The 23687-nt window shown below is 38.3% G+C and overlaps 1 protein-coding gene across 4 annotated transcripts in view; it reads right to left on the bottom strand.

Annotated features, from left to right (window-relative positions):
* Positions 1-23687, bottom strand: part of PARD3B (par-3 family cell polarity regulator beta) — a 416855-nt gene that overhangs the window by 117964 nt on the left and 275204 nt on the right. For all 4 annotated transcript variants that reach the window (XM_069022266.1, XM_069022270.1, XM_069022267.1 and 1 more), the window contains 2 exons: positions 22071-22277; positions 20861-21089 (listed from right to left, as the gene is read on the bottom strand). In XM_069022266.1, the coding sequence (XP_068878367.1) occupies positions 20861-21089; positions 22071-22277 (436 nt within the window). The remainder of the gene's footprint in view (positions 1-20860; positions 21090-22070; positions 22278-23687) is intronic.

Here is a 23687-nt window from a genome sequence, read left to right on the forward strand (position 1 = left end):
CATCCAGAGCAGCCCCTGAGTTGTCTGCTGGGATGCTGCCCAAGGAGATGGGAGGAAACCCAACCACCCTGTCTCCCTCCACTCCTCTGCTAGCAGCATTGCTGCTACCCTGTGGCAACTGCAACCTGGTAGGAGAAGCCAGGGCTTCTAGGGTCCTTAACTCGGCAACAGCTGACCACTTATGGGTACTCCAGGGTCCCTAGAAAACAACCTCAGTGTCAAGGTTAGGTACTCAGAGAAACCAAACTGAGTTTTCAAAAATATCACTAGTGCTTTTCACTGCCTTCCTCATCCCTCCTTGAAATAACTTCAGATGGGTTCAAATTTCTGTATTGTGCCTGGAAATGAGGGCTCTTGAACATAATTCAGTAATAATAAACTGGGCAGCATGTGAGTTTTTAAGGCTTTCTCTTTAATTATTTTGGTAGCTCCTTTGTGCTATGGACAGATTTCTACAGGAAAAGCAGTAACCCAAGTTTCCTGGAATTGGTTGCACACATGCTGGGAATACAGTCTGGCTCATACAAAGAAACTTGTAGCATTTCCTATCAAGATATTCCCATTGGAGATCATCACAGAACTCCAGAAATTCAGGTCACAGGGAATCTATTTTTCTGAAAAGGATAAAACACTAGGATTCAAAACAGAAAAAGCATCTTACAAATTTAAGCACAAGGTTGTGACCAGTGGCTAGTGAAAATCTACACAATGTCTGTGAAGAGAATAATTATTACTGGTTGCCACGGTGAAAGGTAGCACCTTTGACTGAAGAGTAACAACTAACTTGGGTTAGCAGAAGCCTTGATTGAAACCATTGTGTTTTACTCACTCTCTTTGGTTGATCATGCCTAGGGAGACTTCCTTCATTATATAAGCTTGTAGGAGACAAATGGAACAAAAATCTCTAGGATAGTTAGGTCAGAAGACACACACTGCAGTGACACATTTTCCTCTATGAAGCCAGAAATTTCCAGTCCTCAGACGTGACAGATGTGTCAAGTTTACTTTTCAATGAGAAAAAAAAGGTGCTGTTATAGTTCTGGCTAACCTTTGTAAAAGCCCTTAATTCACAGAACAAGTGTGGAATCTTGTTTGGGAAAAGCTGATCTCCCACTTCATGCCTTGAAGCTACTACATGCCTTAAGTACCCTGACAAGATTTTTGAATCAGACAATAAGGATGAAACAAGAGGAAAGGAGTCTGTTGGGGCATCGAGAGGGAAGGGGGGGGGCAGGATGAGAACAGCAGATGGTAACATTTGTTACATTTCACTCTTACAGTCCAAATAAGTCTAAAACCCAAAGCAACTATGCTGCTCCAAAGTAATTAAGCACTTCACTAATGTGAAAAACCTTTCTTCATGACACACATCAGAGTACAGAAGAAAGTTGCCTCTGAATGGCCACTCCAAAAAAACCCACCCTAATCAAAGACATTTGCCAGCCTTATCAAATACAGATGCACAAAGTTAGGGGCTGGAGAACATCTCTGTTAGCAACAAAAATTGGCAGCAAGTCTTGGGTAGATTCAAGTACCTTAAAACAGAATTTAACTCTTCATCATACAAAATCCTAAATAGAATTGGAGGTTCTTCAAAGTCCAAACACACAGAATAATGCTGATCACATCTGTCTTCAATGTACCTTAAACTCAAGCATTTAATTCAGACTAGCACTCTCTAATACATGAGAAATGAGTATGAAGAACTGAACTTCATGGTGTAGAGAGGGAAATGCAAAAGTTGCAGAGGATCCAGCTATGTTCTCCCCACAAGGACATGCTCAGCTTCCACAGCTGGCTGTTAAGACCTCGAGAACATTGGTTTTGTAGAGTTACAAGGGCATTCCAAAAACTTATGAGGCACCACACTTACCTCCACAGTAAGAGAAACCACTCTTTTCTTTGGAAAAGAAAACAATAAACTCAATTTTCTAAAATGCATCACAGGCAAGACTTCATTCTATGTTATCTGTGAAGAATTAAGTACAGATACCCAGAGCACAAAATATAACTCAAAAGTAATGGGCTCTGTGATAAATTAAGACATTCCTTTCATAGATTACAGTGCATTCCTGTCACATTAAGGCATTTTGAGCTAAAAAGCCAACCTAGAGATTGATTGGACTATTTTTTCAATAACTGAAGGGATTATATGCCAACATTTATATTCCAAACAGTTTCCTTAAACCTCATTGAGGATATTTTTCTGAATGTTAAAATGAAATAAAATCAAATTTATGATTAAGCACTGCATTACCAAGTTAAACTTTGGAGCAATGCTACAAAGCGTGAGGAACAGCATGTGTAACTGACTCATATATTTGAAAAAAAAGTAAAAGTTCCACCACTATAAATGGTAATATTCAAAAACTCCTCTGAGTCCCTCTACCTCCCAGCAGTGTTTATTAATATATAATCCATTTTACATACCTATGCAGAAGTTGAAAAACATAACTGGTATTTATAAATTAATAAACATGTATTTTTTATTAAAAGTATTACAACACTCCACCCAGAGCTGACTAGCTAAATCTTAGATGCAATTGAAAAAACCACTATGAAAAACTTACTAAATATCTGTTTTCTCTTCAGCCCAGTTCCTAATATTCACTAAGAAATTCAGCTGCCTGACCTCTGCTGCCCAGGTTCCCCAAATGAATACTTGGGAAAGGCAAGTAAACAACATAAAACAGTGAAGCTAAAGAGATTACCAATTTCTCTCTTATTTCCTGCTGATCATTGCCAGACTATGCTTCTGCCCCAAAGTGCAGGCTTCATTATTAAAGATGGACAGAATACAAGCATATTCAGCGGAGGCCGGCTGTTCAGGAAATAGCTATAATTTGGTAAATAGCATAATAAACACTTGAGCATCCTTGATGCAATGGGTAATGAGCCAGTGCAGTCCTAAGTATGTACATAACAATGTTAAGATTATACTGTATTTCACATTATATATCTGCACACACACACATGTAGATGTCCATATAATATTTCGACTACTATATTTGTTTCCCTTCTCACATACATTTATTACTTTTTCCTCTGTACTCAACCAGTCATTTGTAAAAGAAAGCAACATTTTACTTGCATTCTTTGCTCTTCCTCTTTCATTTCACTCCTAGTATACCTACATAAACCATTGGAAGCTTTTGTTCATCATGGCAACCAAATGCATTACACTCTGAAGCACCAGAGATCCTGGAACTAAATGTAATCTCACAGCAAGTCATCAGCATGTCTATAGCCCATGCAGTGGAAGGCGATTTAAATCCCCAGTCTGTTCTCCTTGCCACCATGGAGAATAATGACAAACCATAACATATCCCATTCATCTAACAGCTGAAAGGGTAATGAATTACAGAGATAGTTCAGCCACTCATTATTAAAAGATTACAACATTAAAAATGAAGTGTTTTTTTTTTTTTTTTTTTAAGCAAATGATCGTGTTTTCATATAATGCAAGTGAAACTATACAGTATTACAGATTCCCAGCTATATTGTAAGAGGCAGCTTGTAACAAAGGCTTCAAATTGAATTAGTCTTAAAGTTAGCATTTCTCTAGCCTTAAACTCAATCCCAGTTCATACTGTTTTACTCAAAATACCAAAATTATCAATATTTTTATATTATAGTCTCTAGAATTTCTTGCTGTTTTTCTCTGACAGCATTACCCATTTTTAATGAAAATACACGTGCACGTAGCCAGTTTTGGTTAATACCATTCTTGGTCAGGATTTAAAAAAAAAAACTACCACAAAACCAAAAACCCCTCAAAAACCTCCCAAACCACCACCACCAAAATAAAAAGAAAACCACCAACCCCCCCAATAACAACAACAAAAAACCCACCACAAAAAAACCCCTGCCCCAAACTAGTCTACACTGTTTGGTGCCAACGATGAAATACGTAACTGGAACAAAGTCTCTACGTGACATGCTGGGCTTTTAAGCTATGCAGCCTACGGTTCCAAGAGAAATATCAGTGGCTTCATTTTAGAACAAGCCTGTTAAGTTTTAGCATCAAAAAAAAGTTCTTTATCAAACAAGCATCAAGCAAGCCCTTCCATCCCAGGGATCTGGTTACCCATAGACTTTTCAGGTTAATTCAGTGACAGATGAAATATGTACATAACTGAAACTGCTCAGAATGTACTAGGGGTAAATGCATGTTTCCACAGGAGACTACTCAATCATTTGATGCAGGACACAGCATCATCTAATATAAAGAGACTTTTTAATACAGAACATCTGCAACCTTTCTATCAGCTCCATCTAAATGTCTACCCAGGGTCAATTAAAAAATACCTCCAAAGTTTGATTCATAACTTTTTCATTTTCCCAAATACATTTCTGCTGTTTGCAGGGTAGGAATTGGGAGGTGGCGAGAGGTGGGAGGAGAGTGGAAGGTCTACAAGAAAAATTAGGTTGTCAGAAAATGTCAATAGTCACAGCAAATCTTCTGCAAATGATTTTTGAAAGTCTGTTTCACTTTATGTACAGCTGAACAATAACAAGCATAATGCCAACTTTCATTTTGGAAACAAGCTGTGAAGGGCATCTGTATATGGACACAAACTGTAACCAGTTACAACACAGGAAAATCCTGCATTGGGACCTCTGTGGGGCATTCTTTTTAAGAAAACATATCCTTGGCTGGCATAGGCAAGGGAAACCTGGAAAGCTACTGGTACAGGGCTCAAAGGAAGGGAATGAAAAGGATTGTTTTATCCCTGACTGTATTTCCTTCATTCATTCATTCATATTATATGGTAGATTTCTTTGCAGTGACTGGGAAAGGCTACTGGAGGGTGGATGCACTTCTCTCACTGTCCCTTACCCAGCAGGACGGGGCACTGGTCGCTGCTGTCACTATGAACACAGGGTGGGGCTCGGGGGATGCAGAGAGGAGAGCACCACTGAGGAAACCCTTAAATCAGTATTCTTCTCCTTAAAAAAGACACACAGTGTCAGCCTCACTTTTAACAAAATAAGAGGCATAAAGGAGGGCAACGATACGCCTTGATTTTCACATTTAGTATTCCCTCTCCACTCCTGGAGAGTTGTCATCATTCTTTAATACTCATTTCATCTTATAACCTTTCAGCTGAATCTGCTGAGTGGCCTTCCTATGAGTATGTCTATTAGCCCATGATGTTCGGTTTTACTTTGAGCAGGTTTCTTACTTTCCTCAGAGCACTCTGAATGCCACAGTAAATCCTACCAGAACCTCATGGGCTGCAGCAGGGCCTTGACTGGCCACCACCATCTGTTCCTCATAGCCATAAGTGAGTGCCTTATCAGAAGCTTCTTATTACTTCTATAGACATTTTTGGAATCAGGAGTTGATTTCACATGAAAGTTCTTTTTAGCTCTGCTCCATGTTCTAGAAGTGTTACAGGCCAGATTTTTAGAATTAATAACAGCAATGACTATACAAAAGAAGTTAGGTTTTTCAGTCCCATCATGCACACTTTTTATGATGTTGAACGTATGACAATCACTACGGGCCTTTTCCTGAAGTACTATAAAATACCATTTCTCTTTCCTGAAGTTTTCATAAAATTTTCATAAAGTTTTTGAAACTTTATGAAGCAAGGAGACTGTGGAGGTTACTGGGTGCTTGTTTGGTAAGCAATTTCTCTTTGTTCTTCAGTAATGTCACAAATGGATTTGTAAAAAATGTCAGGTTTTCTTGTATTTTCACAGTAAATATTTTCACAGTAAGTAAAGGATTTTAAATGAAGTGCCCCTTCACATTAATATCCATCTCAGTCCTTATTAAAAGGGTCTAAAAATGAGAAGTGAGAATAAAAATGCATATTTTTAACTGAGCCAACCCTTTTCTTTTTCAGAATTAACCAAATAGAAATATTTGAGTTTTGAAACTGTTGTCTGAACACAGGCAAAATGTTATATGAAAATCTAAAAATTCCCAGGGACAAAAAGCCTGTTTCCTCTCCTATCCAACACTGAGTGCTACACAGTGCAAATAGGACTTTCACAGATCTGCTGCTTCTGGGAATTCTGCCATATATTAAGTAAATAAAATCAGTTTCTCCCATTTTTTCACTCATTTTAACCCTAAACCCCAGCAAAGATAATATTCAAAAACCTGCATTTTGTTCTTTTTTTATGCATTACAAAGGTTAAATTCCATTTGTAATTATTCTTGTGAAACACAACTAGAAACAATGGGATTGTAAAGATGCAGCTACAAGATTAATTTGGTCTCAGACATCTTTGTGTACCAGTGAGAATAAATGAGTAGCAGAAATACTTCTAAGTTTAGACAGCAGTTTTCAGGACTATCAGTTGAAATATATTTCTGCAGAAAAAAAAATCTGATATTGAGTTATTGAAAGAAACAGAGAACTTCAATATACTGGTTTTAGGTTCCCTATTCAGGGAAAGAAGTGGGCCTTACCAAGTCCAGTTCTCATAGTCTCAGGCTAGGATTTTCCCTAGCAAGTCTGAAAAAATATTCATCACTCCAAAGCCCACATGGAACTGGGATTAGAGTAAATTCTCCTACACCCTTACAACTCAAAGGGAAAAAGCATTATTCACAACTTCATGCTGGCTCATTCCAAGCTCACACCTGTTCGCACCCAGGAACACTCTGGGGGTCTCATCCAGTACAAGACTTCCATGAAGTTCAGCAAGGTTTGACTGCAGAATTTTGCCACAAAGCCACTACATGTTTGTATTTCTGTGGCTTAACACCAATCCATATCTCTTTAAAACATCTGTTGTTATTTATTTCAGGAAGACCAACAGGCTCCAGGATGTTATCCACTATCTTGAAATGACTGTTGCTTATTTAAGTTCCCCCAACCCCTCCTTCTGATCACTCTGCTCTGCTTCACTTGGTATTTCTACTGCATTTTCTGCAATCAGGTCTGATCACTTCTACAGCTGATCCCTATTCCTTCTGCTTTTGCCATGAAACAGTAAACATTTTTACCCTAAATCTCACTGCTGGCCATGCAAAATGCAGTCTGACCACCTGGACTTTTTGTGTTGTCATCTAAATGCACAAACAGTATCTGTGCTAAAGCAAGAGATCATAAAGCCTGAGCGCTGCAGCACTTTATCATCTTCCTTTGTTCTATGTTTGAGAAGTGCTACTGTATATTGACTTTATTAAAGTTTTGTTTTTTCAAGAGACCAACACAATTATTACAAGTCCAAGTTCCAAAATGGACAGATACGGAACTGAAACTGCCGTATCAAAGGTCCGTAACGATCTTTCTTTGCTCAGCCAAATGGATTGTCATCTCTGTTGATTCAATGCAACTCCTCTGTGCCATTCAATACAATTGATCACAAGATGCTTTTATAGAGCATTTGGTTATCCTTGAAATTTGGTACCCAGGGGTCCTGGAAAATGTCCACAGCTTGAGCTGTTTTTCAGTGAATACCTTTCTCTGTAGTCAACAGTAAAATTATTCTTCTTCTTATCTTGCTCTTAAAATTCCCCATACACATTCAGAGAAATTCTGTTTAAGTCTCACTGTCTCATTCTTGATAGCAACATCCACTTGGTCCTTTTAATTAAATCTCATGGCTTCAATTATCTGTATACAGACACTGTATCAATTCAAGTTGCTTTCCAGCTTGGCTTTTTTTTCCTCTTCCCTGATGTTTTATTTTGGTTTCACTCTTCTGTTTGGTCAGACTTTGAAACTGGCTCCTTGAGAAAGCTACCAACCACAATTTTTAATTTTTAATTGCTTTTTAAAGCTCATTTTAAGTCAATATTTACAAACAGACTGAAAATATCATACGTCAGTGCTTAATTTACAATCTTTTCCTTTTTGCTTATAAATCAGCATAACATTTTATGCAACTAATTTAATTTCGTATTTTTATTCCTTCTCTGATCAATACTAAATATGAAATTTCCTCTGACTTATATTACAGATTTCCAGATCAACCTTTATATTGTAGACTTGGTTTAGGTCTGTAGCTGCTCTGCATGGTGGATATTAAACAGAAACCTCTATGTTGATAATTTTCCATTTACTTACATGGAAACTTAAGGATGGAACTGGTCTAAACATGGCTGGACAACCTAAAATGTTAGCCCCTGTAGATGAGAATTTCTTTCTACAGAAATCATTCTCCTGGTTTCAGGCTGACTTGTATTTTCTTAATACAACACATAAGATTCCTCACAAAGAAATCTGCTTGAGTAAGGAGATCCCAGATTGACAAAGGAGTTTGTTGCTGTCTACCTGGAACACTAGAACTTTCTATGGAGCTTTAATGAGTGTACAAAGTCATTACAATATTACTGCAGTAATTGTGGTATCAAAGCCAACAGACACCAGTGCTATCACAGGCAAACAGCCTCATGAGAGTGAGTGAACCTTTGACCAGCAAATTTGATCTGTTATAGGCAATTTGTGTCCCAAGGTACACAGTGAATGGCTGATGTACACAAAATAAACAAAGACTGAGAAAGACAATAAACTGACAGCCAAGATCAACAAATGCTCTTGGTGTCCCATGAAGCCATTAATACAACACTCTGTCAAACATGGTTTTTTCCAGGCGTGGGCTGGTTCAATGTCTTTGAGTGTCTATGTGACCTTGAGAAGATGAGGCAGATACAATGATGTGACAAGACTATTCTACTGTAAAGAAGCTCCTTTTAGTCTATGTAGCCCCTAAGCATCTCCTTGCTCCCCTTGCCTAAGGTATTTATAGTATGCAAATATGTAAATCCATCACCTTCTCTCCTAATCTTTTGCTGTTCTTTATAATAGAGACAGAAATAGTTTGTCAAAAAAAGAGACACAGCCTTTTACTTGATATTCTGGAAACTAATATGCAATACTTTCAAAGATTTATCTAGCACATGAGTTCCATAAAAATACAAGAATAAGGTAACAGGTTAAAATAGCAAAGGTAGAAAATTTTGGGTTTCTAAATGTGATGAGTAAATTAAACTCACACACACAATCTTTACAAATAACAAACACACTTCCCATAGTTACCTATGTATTTTAATTTTAGCTCCACTGTAGCCTTTTATTATGGTGTAAACGTATTGTTTCAATAAAGACCTAGAACAAGGAAGACAGAAGCACATATAACACACCTGTAGTCTATTGCTTTGTTCTGCTGGATTGAGGCCTTAACACTCAAGTAAATCTAACTATTCACTTATTCTGAACCTCAATCCTCACTTTTTTCCCCTATTCTAGAGGAGCTGGTTACTTTTATTTTCTTTCTTTTTTTTTTCCTCCTTTTTAATCTTCTCTAGTGAAAGATCATTTTGTCTGTGCTCCACTTTCAATTCCATACAAGTGCATGGACAGCAGTTTATGGTATAATGTAAGTTTTCCACAGCTAATCTAGGGCCAGTAGTGATCCTTCTTCCCACTATGACAGGAACATCATCTTTCAATTTCTTTAAACTCTAGCCTAAAACCAAAAAAGATTAAACTCATTTTCTCCAATCTGAATATCCCCACAAGGCAGAGGAAGCTGGTATTTAAACCAGAATAAATGTTAGGGATGAACTAAATAAATATACTGTTATTGGAATAATTTTGTTAGCATATTTTAGACTGCCTAAAATTTGGTGCGTTTCTAATTAGACCACTAGAACACATATTTTGTAAGAGTGCAGCTTCCTTTCTCCCCTCCAAGATTGCCAGAAACATGTAAGTCTTTGTAAAATACTCGAGTATCTCTAAGACACAGATTTTTAATAGTATTTTCCATGCAGGAGATGCAATAACCCAAAATTTGCTTCATTTCAGCACTGGGGACTAAAGCCAGTTATCCACTCAGAATCAGCAAGCTCGCATTGCCAAATCAGTTTTCCCTGCTCATGGGGTACACCAGACTTCACAGGCAAGTCAACAAATTGTGCAGTGCAGAGAGGAGCAGCACCACAGGATTTAGAGGTTCTCATAGTGGCCTTACAGAACAGTGTCAGCATTCATACCACACGTATGTAAATACAACTTCCACTGTGCAATCACTGAAATTAGCAAACGTCTGACACGTAGCAACAGAGCAGCTGACACCACTGCTATAGGCAGAGAGGGTTCAAAGCAAATCTATACCTAGAAATTTCTCTTCTTATCTTCCCAAGCCATTTCAGCCCAGAGCTCCTGGAGCTCTGCCTGATCCTGCCTACAGCACCCTCCACTGCTGCAGATGACTGATGGTTTGGGAAGCAACAAATGACAACCAAGCTAAAATAGCCTAAACAGGAATTAATTACAAAAGAGATGAGGCAGAGGTCTTCAGGGATGAAGAGGTACATTAACCTATTGCAGCACTTACAATCATAATAATCTGCCATTTTAAAGGAAATAAATATTTGCTAATTTCTTTTTAAGTAACTAAGTCACACTCTCTGGTGTATCTATACACGCATATAGTCACTAAAATTAATCTGCAGCTGTATTGTGGAAATTTTTTCTCAGAAGCAGTGCAGTTTGGTTTTGTGAAATCTTCATTTTGACAAAGATTTATATAAAAACTTGTATTTATTATTGGTATTGCAGCCTGTATCATACCAAACAGACCAAAAAAATTAATAATTTAAAAATATGTATTGCTAAGAAGACTAAATGAATAAAATTAAGCTTCCTTGAGAGTCCTTCTTCTCTGTCTGTTAGGGAAGCTGTCTGTTCGGGAGGCTGAACAATCCAAGAGCATGTGAATGAAAACAAACACTTCCAAACACAGAAGAGGATATGGAAAGTGTCTTTGCAGGGGGCTGGGGGTGGACACAAAAAGGAAAGCTAACTCCTTCGAATTGTTTATTTCCTCAATCTAATTTTAATTAAAACCAGAACATTAGGATGTCTGTTATACACTGCTACTGTATTACAGATTTCCACACCAGAGGATAAAAAGCTAAACTCAAAGATGACAGAGGTAGAATGCACAGTGCCTGACTCATTACACACTAGGTTTCTTCGGTTAGAAGGAAAATAGCAAACAACAATTGTGGCCTTCTGCCCAGAAAATAGCTTTACAATTCTATTTACACATTACTACCAACCAATCTGATGATAATCTGGGGCTAGTGTGGGGCCAGGTATTCACTGCTTTCAAATAAAGGGCAATGAATGGCACAGACATACAGTTCCTACTTCAAACCCAATACTGGAGTTAAATGCTAAAGAGCCATAGTCTGCTTAGTGGCCCATGTATCTTGTACTAAATATACATACAGAATTTTTAACACACAGAGAGGGACAGGTTTTTTCAAGTCAGCATTTGGCTAACATTTTATATTTGCCCCAGTCACTTTCTATTCATTCTTTACTGTTTGTTCTCCAGATATTGAGCAAAATAGAGCAAAAGTGGGAAGTTGCAAGAACAGAAAGGGAAAAAGGAGAAGGCCTCTTCATTTTCATCCCTAAGAACTATTCCAAGATCTCTAAAGAGCAAGATCAAATTCTCTCACATGCACCAGGGCCAAGCCAAGACCCTAGAGATGTCATTTTCACTGAATAAAAGAAGCAAGCAGGGGAAGATTCTTTGAATGTAAATATTTTTGTGAGGGGAGCACTGGATAGCATAATTAACTTCTATGGTAAATGCCAAACCGCACCGTGACCACTGAGAAATCAGAGCAGTTGCTGCTCATGACAAGGCACAGAGTAGAAGCAACCCACACTGAGTGCAGAGCCCAGACTAAGGAACTCTGCTGGGCTGATTACTCAGGACTCTGCATAAGCTGAGTGACAACCAGGACAAGAGAGAGCCCAGGCTGCAGAACAGGGTAGAGAGAGGAGGAGAAAGTAACAAAAGCAGAAACCTGGTGACAAACAAGCATTGTCCAGGATGAAGGGCTGGAGGTGATAGGAACACCAGTTACCTGCTAAGTTAACAGCTGAATGAGCTGGAACTGCTGGGTAAGGATCAATCCTGCACCTTTGCACTCACATCCGAACAAATGAGGAGAGGTGGAGGTGAATGGGACATGGCCAAATGTGGTGCAGAGCAGGAAGCTGTCAAGAGCTTTTCTCACTGCCATTGGACAGAGGCGGGAAGCAGGAGCTGGGGCAGAAAGGATATAAAGCCTTACTTCATCATTTATTTAGCCTTGCCAGTGCTCATGCACATGGTGGACGTTCTGCAGCAGAGGCAACTCTCAGGGAAGTTGAAAGCTGCATAAAACACTTTCTGCCAGACTTGCTGCAAACGTTGCAGTAGAAGGCAAAGTGCTGCCTTCAAAGGCTGTGAGTGCTCGTGGCTGCTCAAAGCAGGTGACCACAGCAGCCAGGTAATACAGACAGGGAAGGGAACAGAGCTGGAGCTGGCAGGGGCAGGTGTGAGCACTCAGAACCAGGACACGGCAGTATGAGGCACAGGAGAATAATAATAATCTGGAAGCAACACGAGTCCAAACAGAAAGGGAAGAAATTTCTGTGTGGTCATGTCTTCAGTGTGCTGTGCAGTAAGTCAGCAAATTTTAGACACTGCCCCGCTGAGTGGATTTAAGGTTCATGAAAAGATGGCATCCCATATAGGGCTTCTGTGAAAGGGGGAAGATGCTGCTAGTCTTCAGGACAACAGAGTAAGGACAAAAAGAGGACTAACCTGCAGAGAAAAAAATAATTTGCCCACATTAAACAAGAATGGGTATGGGGAAGAAAATTAGTTTGAGAAAGTCATATGAAAGCTTACTACTTTTCATTTTCTTAAGAATAAAACTATTTGCCTGCTACATTGTTACAGGAGTAACCAGACTACTTTTTAAATGCATTTAATTTTTAAGAGGTTTAGCTGAACAATGATAATATAAACAGGGAAATGTTGTTATTTTCATTTTTTACAAGCACAGAGGATAACTTTTGTGTAAAAACTATGGCTCAGAGCAGCTGAGTTTACCAGTGATTCCCAGGAAATCAGTAGCAGAGCAGGCATTTGAAACAAAGCCTCTCTCACAGTATATCTCTTAAACATTTGCCTATCTAATCCTAAACCTAAAACTTCTCCTATCTCCTAAAGCATCTCTTCTTCATTTTCTTTCAAAAATCCTGTGTGGAAAAAAAGAGGGAAGAAAGAGACAGAGTAGTTCAAGGGGTCAGGTTTTTTCTGAAGCTAGCATACTTCATATGCTCTGAAATTGTGACTACCCCAAAAGGAGCTTTGTTCCTTTTATATGTCAGCAAAACAAAAGGTCAGCCTATTGAAATATTGGTCAGGTCTGACTTTCTTCTATTAATAACAAGTAGAGACACATTTTTTAAAGTAATAGTTAAATAAATGACCACATGTCTGCAATCATTTCGACTTAAAATGTCAACTGGATTTGAGATGCCATGTGTATTTAATCAATGACTCTGCACTATAATATAAATATTACTTTGGTTTGACTGCGTTGTGTGGCATAGATCATAATTCAGTGAGATGAGTACATTTAATTTTCTCTACAGATGGCTGTTAATGCCAATACCTATTAAACCAGCACCCACCGGCACCCTGTAGTTCAGGAATCTGTCAGGAGTCCCCTTCTGTATCATTTCTCTGATAATTGTTGTCTATCCCCTAACCCCCCCATCTACCACGGTCATGTTACAAGAACTACTGATTCAGAAAATCAGCAAAACCCTGTTGTTTCTTTTGGTATCAAGGTAGAACTTATACTCTGCACTGTATTCCTGAGCAAAACATGTATTTATTGGTTAAAATACAGCACAGGAGGCCTTAATTCTAATTCTTGTGGGCATGACTTTAAACCCTCTAGGACCTTTAACCATAATGCATCTGTATTATCTACAGAAATACCCAAGGCACCACAATTTATATAGAAAACATGGAATTCAAGTTTTATCCTCAGCCAGATTTTAGGAGGATTTTAGAGCAAGTAACAGCCAACTCTAGTGAATGACGGATGAACACAGTGCTGCACTGTTCAGTATTCCTCAAGAATACACTTTGCTTTCTAGGACACTTCTCACAGAACACATTTCTTGGGAGATCAGAGACAGAGACTTAGAAGAAATATGCTACCTCCAGAAAACCCCTGGAGTTTACTTTTAACAGTTGTGGCATGCAGAGAGGTCAGTATTAAATAGGCAAGTAACCATTTAAGTAGAATTTAATGTACAATTTAATAATTTAATGTACAAAGTTAATCCTCACAGACAGAGCACACTGCTTTTTTTTTTTTTTTTTTTTGCTTAGTAATGACTTGAATAATGATATTTCAACTTGAAGTGAACATGCAAGTAGTTCACAAAAAGCATGCTCCTTGCAAACAGTTTGTAATTTCGAATCCTTTTAAATAGTCAGAGGGAACTTTCTGCTCTGATCTGTTAAGTAAATATAAATCTTGTTATCCAAGTTCAGTAATGAGAGTGAGGGGTCTATTCTTCACTGCACTTGCATACATCTAACGTTAATGAGATTTATGCATGCATATTAAGGGAAGAACAGATGCTTAATTAAACAAATCAGCCTTTAGTAGGCAGTCTGCATGATCATTTTTAGCACAAAACCCCCTTATTTTCTCTGCTTTAGTCTGTCTATGAATGCAGCCAAGGAGGAATTAATATGGTGGAGAAAAAGAAAAAACCATACATGTAAAATGAAATGTTTGTTTGGTTTTTTTAGCTTAAGATACTTGACAAATTTGAAGTAGGTTAAATTGACTAGATATATCCTCTCATGTTCTTATGCTCTTTAAAGGAAAGTGGAGTTTTATTTACTAATTTACCTAAATGAAAAGTGGGAATTTTATTATGCAAAAGGAAATCAAGGCCTCTAAGTAACTCATCTGCCTCATTAACTGATGCTGTATTTCAGATACACATGATCCATCTCGGATCATTTCGCAATTGAGGACAAAAAATATCTAAAATAACTTTAGCCTAATTAAAACACAATTTAATCTAGTTGTGGGGATTTTTTTATCTACCCATGTCCATATTGATTTCCAGCATTATACACAGATAAATACATTAAAAAGTTATATACTTCACCTCTCTCAACAAGTCACATCTTTATTATTTGCTCCTTTGTCATATATTGCTACCTTTTCTTCTACAACACTCAACTTTTAAGGGCAACAGAGTAGAATAAAAAAATCTCTCCATAAGTTATCATAGTGCCATACTTAATGGAAGTCAATATCTGTATATTATGCTATCTACTCTGCAATACCATTACAGGCTCAACAGTGCTGGTTGTAAAAAGTATCATTCTGAGCACAAGGCCTATAATAGTAGTAATGAAAAAAGGGTCATTTCTGTCTTCCAACTAGAATGAAAAATTAAAATCACTAAGGCACTTAGCTCAAAGGAAAATTGGCAAATTAAAGGGACAAAAAATAAAATATTCATGGCTCATATTGTGAAATGGAAGGTAAATAATTTAAGATGAACTATTATGTGGGAAATTGCACTCTTTCTGAAGAGCAAAAAAGCAAATCTAACTAATACACACATACATATTCCTGCTTCCTGGGCTTGCAGTTATATGTATACGTGCACAAATATGCAAGTCATGGTTGATGTGCAATAGTGCTGGGGGATAGACATTTTCTCACCTATACTAATTTTTAAAATATTTTCTAGTGAAACAGTCAAGTTGACAAGCACTGCTTTATACGAAGAAGTTTGGTTGGTTTTTTTCTTCCTGTCCAGCCTAGAAATGAAGACTGAATGAGAGAGTGCTCTCTCACTGTACTCCAGTTCAGCACAACTCTTTACTCTGAGTCACCAATTACATACTTGCTCTTAGATTTTTATACCACAAAAAAATAATTATGACTTCAGCCTCCTGGTCTCTGCCTGGGGGAGCTACCTATTAAAATGCCATTGGTGTGGCTGCAGTCCATTAGCTATCTTACCTTCATATCCATAAAACTGAAAGGGCTGCCTAGAATTTTTACTATCACTATCTGGAAAAGGTAGAGAGAGCCACAGACTTATGTTTACTCCAGCACTGTAACAACTGCTATGGGAGTAGGATACACAACTGCACTGCATGGGAGAGGTCACATTTCCCTGGTGATTTAAAGGTTCAGTCTTCTGCCAACTTAATTTAGAAACACAAAGCCTACCTTTGTTAGAAGAGAATATTTTGATAGTTTTTCAAAGCATGGCAATTCAATAACTAAAGACCACAAATTTAAATTCTGGAGTTCATCACCTAACAAACTGAGGAATAATTTTAAAATTTATTTTATTAACATCTTGGTTAGATCAGTTTTGCATTCTCGGTCATAAGTGGTAATACATTCTGCATTAATGTTCAGCATCAGGGATTTGTAGCACCCTGCACCAAAGGGTTAATTAACCCTTCCAAACAGCCTACAGAGCCCTCCTCACACAGCTTTTGACAGTTCTAAACAATGACACTACGCACTACCTTTTTTCAAAGGCACAAATATGCTGTTTCACTATAGCGTTTCTCCTGAAAATACTGAATACCTTCAAAAAAAAGTACAGGGAAGCTCATTTGTGGTCCAGCAGCCTTCTAAGGCTCACAGTGCCCTGAAAGAATCAGTCAGCTCAACGTGAGAAAAGGGATGAGACAAGAATCAAATGTGGCATTGTGAAATCCTGCTGCTCCAATGTATCTGCACAGAACTCAGTATTATTTCTGTTCTGAAAAAGATTCAGTGTAGATGCTAGACACTAGCCTTTTCCTGAGACTGAAGTATACATTTAGTCACAGCTCCAGTAATGAAAGTATTTAATGTAGTCATTTTCTTGATACACAGTACCAATTTACTGTTCTGTCTGTTGTCTCGTGGTGGGTTATTAGCGAATAATGACAGCACGATGTGCCAGAAAACATCAAAAAGTAAAATATAACTCTCCTTGGCCAATGTTACACAAAACCAGTTGAGAGTCAACTTTTGTTTGTCTTTGGACAGCACATACACACCTTCAGAACTAAGGCAGGCAATATGTGCATCTGAAGCAACCAAGGAAACAAAACACTGTGCAGTCAGCACCACAGTGAAACAGTACTTTGGATTAGAGACTTTAACCAGTGTCATCTGCATTTCAAACCTCCAGTCCATTAACCTACTTTGCCCAAATGTCACAGTTGTTAATATGCTGCAGCCAAGAGTTTCAGTTAATACTGCGTGAAAAAACAGGACTTTTTAAAGAACAATGATTACAAAAATAAAAGCATGATTTCTTGATGGTCTTCCTGAATCACAGTCACCTAAATAAAGCTTCAATCAAGGAAAAGCTTAGCAGGAAAGCAATCATTCTTCTTTTTGCATGTGTAAAAAAAGACCAGGAACTACAAGTAAATAGCAGCTGAGCAACAGATGAGGCACTAAGTGAAATCTGTTAGCAACTGCTAACAGCTTTGCTATTTTCTGTTGTTAAATTAAAAAAAAAAGGCAAAAAACCAATGCAGTAGCAATTCCAATATGTTCAAAAATCTCAGATGCAAAAGACTAAAGCTCAACAGTTCTTGTACTACAGCTGAATACTTGGATTTGGTTTTAATACCTTGAAATGCTTTGTTATTGATTATAAAGCAGAAACCAGCCAATTCACATGGCCATTATCAAGGCAAAACTTGTTACAGCTGTAAGTGTGACCCAGCAAGCATAGCACAAAAATCCCACTGTAGACAAGTGGGACATTTCCAGCAGCTGTTTCAGCCTCAAATTCTACTTTCTTTTGTCCTTTACACCTGACCCCACGTCATTCACCAGAAAACGCATGTGTCTTAACTAGCGCTGAGCTTTCTGGCAAAATCTCTCTTTTTCATTGTCCTTCTGGTCCTGGAGCTTTTGCCACAGATGCTCAATTCCTACTTATCTCAAGCCAGTTTTGACATGGGTTCAGCAAGTCTGTTTTTCTGTTTGGATGCATCTCACAGCACAGCAGAACCATGCAGGCACAGCTGAAATAGCTCTGAACAAAGCTGCCCACAAAGTACAAACAGTAGGAATGTAGCAGAGCAGGGGTTCCAGCTCCCAGTAGGATCAGTCACATGGCTGCAGTCACCAGACTAGATGAAAAAATTCATGACATCGCCTGGTCCCAGGAATATAATTCCTCTTCTCACTCCTGACACTTGCTTTCATAACTTCTTTTCCCTTGGCTTTATCTCTCCTGTCAGTCTAACAAGGGCTCTATTTCTTGCTCCTCCTTTTGGTGATCTAACTCATGGGGGATTCACAGCAAAATCACCACTGTACTTACAAAAGGCACAGATTTCCTTCTCCATTAAGCTTTCTGCTCCACTACAATGTTTACATTTCTAATGCCCTCTATGTGGCAGGTTTCCTTTCCAATTTAAATTCATCATGTCAAAAACTGGGCTCATCTCAGTTTCTAAATACTTCTCTCTACTTCTTTCTCTTAAGATACCAAGAATTAGTAGCCACCTTGCCTGCTGCAGAAGCTCACAACTTTTGTCATCTTAAACTTCTCTCTTTCCTTCCACAGATGTTCTACCAATAAAACATGCCAGTTTCATTCCCACAACGTCATAAAAAATCTGGATGCTTCTTTCCTTCCGTGTTGCTAAAATACTTATCATTCAAACCTCCTCCCCATCCCTCCTGACACTCCTCACCCTTCACATCAGTACAAGATCCCAGTTTGAAAAAATACCTTTTGAATCTAATATTTAGTTGGTATTTGACCTGTTCTAAATTCCACTATTAGTTCCCTATTATTTCTTTTAAAAACATTCAGATCAATTGGTTTTGTTTTTCATGTCTCATGCAGCAGCTTCTGTCTGAAAAACTGCCAGGCTGGATTTGCTCATCTTGCCCAGGACCTATGGTCCCAAATTCTTTTGTAAACTCACACTGGTTGCTCTTGTTCAATCTCTACTTTACAGGTCTGTACCTTTCTTTCACTTCTATGATGGCTAGGATTCCCTAGGACTCTCACCTTTCCAGGAAGGAATTTTTTTTCAAGTTCTATAAATTCTGGAAAAAATACTGACAAGGATGCAGAACCTCTAAAAACCTCCCAGCTGAACTGTTAGTTCTTACCTACTCCCCCTTCTCTGTTTATTATAATGTGTTACATCCATCTTTGTTGTTTTGTAGAGATTTTCAATGGTGTGGGATAGAACTTCCCATTCTGTGCTGCCATACAGATAAATATTATTAACAGTTACTGTCAGCTGGGAAGACTATCAATCTAAACCAAAGACAAGCTTATGGAAAGAGCAGATGTACAAACCTGTGTATTACCAAAATGTGGAATATATTCTGAAAAAAGGAATCACTACAAATGGTAACTTACTGCTCCAGGTTCCCATATTGACCATTACCAGTGTTTCTGTCAACTAAAATAGCTTGTTTTGGATTCTGATGTCATCCCATGTTCTTCCTGGCTCAGATATCATACCCCCCCTGTGAGACTTTACAATTCAAACTTTGAATCTGCTATGTATCTTTGATATGTGAAACAGTGCTTATCCTTTCGTCACACCTCTGTGCCACTCCCCTCCTCTTTTCTACTCATGCCAAAGAGCTAAAAAGAATGAAAACAGATATAAAGCTTAAGATAAGAGTTTTTGATGTCACCTTCCTAATTATTTCATTTTTGACTACTGTTCCATGTTAAGGCCCATTTCTTTAAACAGTAGGAACACAAAGGCATGTGCAATGCACAGATGTGTGTACACACCTCCTCCATTCCTGAGGACCCCATTTGAAAGCAGGCTTGTATAATCAGGCACCTTCATCTTATGAACACTAACAACTGTTGAAATCATGCAAATCTGGCACACAGGCATGCCTGTATATTTTTGACAATGTCTGCACAGTGTTCAAAAGTTGATAGAACAATTGCTGATACATGGGAGAAAGTCAGCAAAAACCTTCCATGTTAATATAATACAAGTAATTTTACTCTAGAGGACATAGCAACAGAAAGTTGGCAGAAAGGCAAGTTCATACATTATACGTCCTAATGAAGATCATAATCAGTGAATGATCTTGCAGCTGAATTTCTTAGATTACTAGTTAGATGTATCCTTGTCTAAGCAATGATTGTGGCTTTCATATATGTCTTGTCTACAATACAGCATGACAAGAAACACCAATAGCCTCCTAAAGCTAACGTTAAGTGTTCAGTGGCATAAGTAACCACGTGGTCCTTCAGTTTAATATCCTCCAGGTGACCAAAAAATTTCATCACATACCCTGTATCAAATGCCAAGATCTACTTAAACAGAAACACTTAAATCCTCATTAGACAGAACAGGTACCAGAAGGAAGGGTGATAGCAACCAGAGTGCCTACAGCACCAAAGGTTCCAGCAAGAGCAAGGAAACAGTCTGAAGAATTCTGATGATTCCAGCATATACAGAGACACAGAACAAATATCCACAGAAAAGTTCAAACACTTGCATGCTGGGCAGGGAGGACAGTGAGCTTTTGTTCACTGCAGGCAATGGCTGAAGCCACAAAGCTAAGATTTTATCACAGGTAGTGGTTTTCAGCAACTGCAAATGTTAGTAGGCCTTTTACACTAACACAAGGAATTCTGCTCTCCCCACAGCTTGTGAAGGAAGCAAATATGCAAGGGAAGAGAAGGTAAAGGTCTGAGTGTGGGAGCAGGACTTGTATTACTCAGAAACACTCCCCACAAATCCTTCCCCATCGATACGTGCTTGTTTTAAGCTTGAAACCTTGAATCTTTACTGACATATGGGAATGCATTTCAAAGGCACAAAAAGACATTTTGTCTGCCAAATGTCTTCTGCCGCAGTTACAAGTTTGGTGTAAAAGTATAAACTGCTTTCTTCTTCAATAACATAAACATTATTTGAGTCCAAGTGAAATAATTTTTCCACTACTTTATGAGAGCATTGGTTGTTTCCTATCTTATAACGAGAATGGGTGACTGTTTTGCTTTGTAAAATGCCATACCTCAACATGACACCAAAGCCTTTCTTCTTTTTCTTTTCTGGATCTTCATTTTCTTCCTTCCTTTTCTTCTCTTTGATTTTAGATTTGCCCTTTTTCTTCTCTTTCTCCCTATTTTTTTTGTCTTTTTTTGCTTTGATTTCTGCATCTTCTATTTCAGGGTTCCCTGGAGGGGCAGACTCCACATTTTGAGCTTCTTGACCACAGTGAGAGCTCTTATCAGAGCCACCATCTGCACAGAATGAAAAAGAAGCAGTGAGGATGGCTACGGGCCACTGAAATGCAAACATGGGAAATACAGCAACGAGTGTCTACAAGAGCTCAAATGACTCACAACATGTACTCAGTTAATTGAATAATTTAAAAAGCAGACTAAACAGATCTAGTGGATTCAAACAGATTGGTATTGTAAATTAAAGACAGAATTATTTTTATGAATTGTTTTCTAGTTATTGTTCCTGATATAAAAATCCTGTCAGAGTAAAGTACTATTCTATCTGAAATTTAGCTGTTAACCTCCATGAGCTCAAGAAAACCACGTGCTGGGTTTCAAACACTGAGAGCTTACTTCAACAAGAGATTGTGGTGACTGACACAACCAACCTGTGCAACAAAATGACTTCATTCACTCCTTGGAATCTTTCTATTTTAGTGGCTGAACAAGAAATAGATAAAACGTTCTGTCTGGCTGGAAAAGAGCTGTGTTCTTTTAATTTGGGGGGCTCAGGATCCAAGCACAATTTTACGCTCCGTACTAAAGGAGATGTATTTCCAGACTGGGGTCTATAAAACCCATAGTGGCAGAACGAGCAGCAGGGTGCTATCAATACACTCTGCCTTATCTACAACATGAAACAAATTTCCTGGCTGGAAAAGGGGGAATTGTAAAACAAGAGAGATAATTTTTAATGTAATCTGAAGAAAGCAGCTGCTTCTTGAAGTTGAAAAACGTAATTATTTAAGGATTGAGTTCTAAATCCTCCAACCCACCCCTGCCCCAAAGGAGATCAGTGAAAGACTTTACACTAAACCCAGTCAAGGTTGGATGGGGTACTACAAAGACAGCTCTATTCAGTGGAAGATGTGAACAGCTTTTAAAATGTGATCAGCTTTTCAACTGGACTAAATCACTTGCTCATGGTGCTCTATAGAGCTGGCCCTCAGCAGTGCTAAGTGAAGGTGGCTCCCTCAGTCAGTGCCATCAGCAACATACCCTCTTCTCCATCCTCAGGTCCATCGTAAGACTTGTCTATGGCAGCTCGGAAACTCTCGTTACATCCCCGACCCCGCACCACATGAGGCCTGGGTCTGTGAAAAGGGAGTTCATTCTTCCTTACTTCAGCCACAGCAGTCTGAAGACTCTCAAGAGAACTGGACTTCTTTAATCCCAGAGTAGGACCAAAATCTTTGCCAGAAGAATCTGGAAAACAAATGGTTAAAGTTTTTATACCAAAAACCACACAGAGAAATTAAACTAGTCAGATACATTTAATTGTGTACTTTATTACTTGGGGCCTTTGAAATAGTATGCAATCAATGTAATTTGTTCTAAAAATAACATCAAGTTAAACCTAGTTCAGCAGATATCCCCATTCAGACTAGGAGGGAATGGCACACAATTTACAGATCTGACAAAGTGATGGGCAATAGCTGGCTTGCTCTGCGCCACTGTAAAGGCCACACCAGTGATGAGAATGAGGCTGCTTCTTCCACCTTTGCCAGTGATGTCCCACTGGACATTGCTAACAGTCTCAAGGAGAGCATTATCTTTAGACTCACCAAAAACAAACACTGCTACACAACAAGTGTTTTGCTTTTTAGAAGGAGATAGGTTGTATAAATGGTTGATATTTTCAAACACATTTCACCTGAGAGAAGATACATTATTAGTTCTAAGTTTTATCCAACCTTCCTCTTCAGGCTGAAACTGGTGCTATGATACCAACATGCACAACAGCTTTTTCAAGAAACAACCAAAGTACAGGTTATCATAAATGATGTTGCTGTTGCTGCCTTGTTCCCTGATTACAGGCATAAGAAAGCACTTCATAGAAAAACAGAGAAAATGCTGAGTCTGCCAAACATTCCTTCTCTTTGAATGCTTGACTCTATGACCTTAGAAAGGCTTTATTTTGCGGCAGCATTCGTGTTAATTAGTATTAATAAAATGATAGCGGAATAGGTAAAGAACTAAATTCAATGAATAGATGCACTCCAATCAATGAAGAAATTCACAGCTTAATTTAAAAGCCTTTGTAACATCTACTTAGTTTTTATATGGCAGAACAATAAACGTGTCATAGAAACACTGAGGAAGAGACTGCCTTGCAATATACCTTCTGTCTTTGAGAACTCAAGTGCTTTTGCTTTCAACTTTTAAGTAGTACTAACACAAGCAAAAGGAGAGCATAACAGAAGCCCTTCACCTACATGTCCATACTGTCATGTCTGAAGGGATTCAAGGGTCACAGAAGAGACAGACATATTAATATGATATGCTTGATTTTAGCAATCCTAGAGTGCAAGTAATTCTGAACAGCATGTTCAGTAAATTCTTAAAAGCAAAAAAGCTGAGAATTGGCACCAAATAGAGACTTGTCAGTAGTGCCTACATAAAGCAATTTATACTTCTATTACCTGCAGACCAATATATAGCTGAAAACAAGTGGGAGATTGGGGGTATGTGTGGAGACAAACAAGTGTAAGGGAAGACTGGCTGCTCCATCACATAGTGCAACCTTCTTCTGTTCACTAATTGCCATTCTGGAGACTACCATTATTGACAAATTAGCAAGTGCTAAAATACAGTTAGAGGAATGACCTGCACAGA

The sequence above is a fragment of the Aphelocoma coerulescens genome, chromosome 7 (assembly GCF_041296385.1).
Source record: "Aphelocoma coerulescens isolate FSJ_1873_10779 chromosome 7, UR_Acoe_1.0, whole genome shotgun sequence".
Taxonomy (NCBI): domain Eukaryota; kingdom Metazoa; phylum Chordata; class Aves; order Passeriformes; family Corvidae; genus Aphelocoma; species Aphelocoma coerulescens.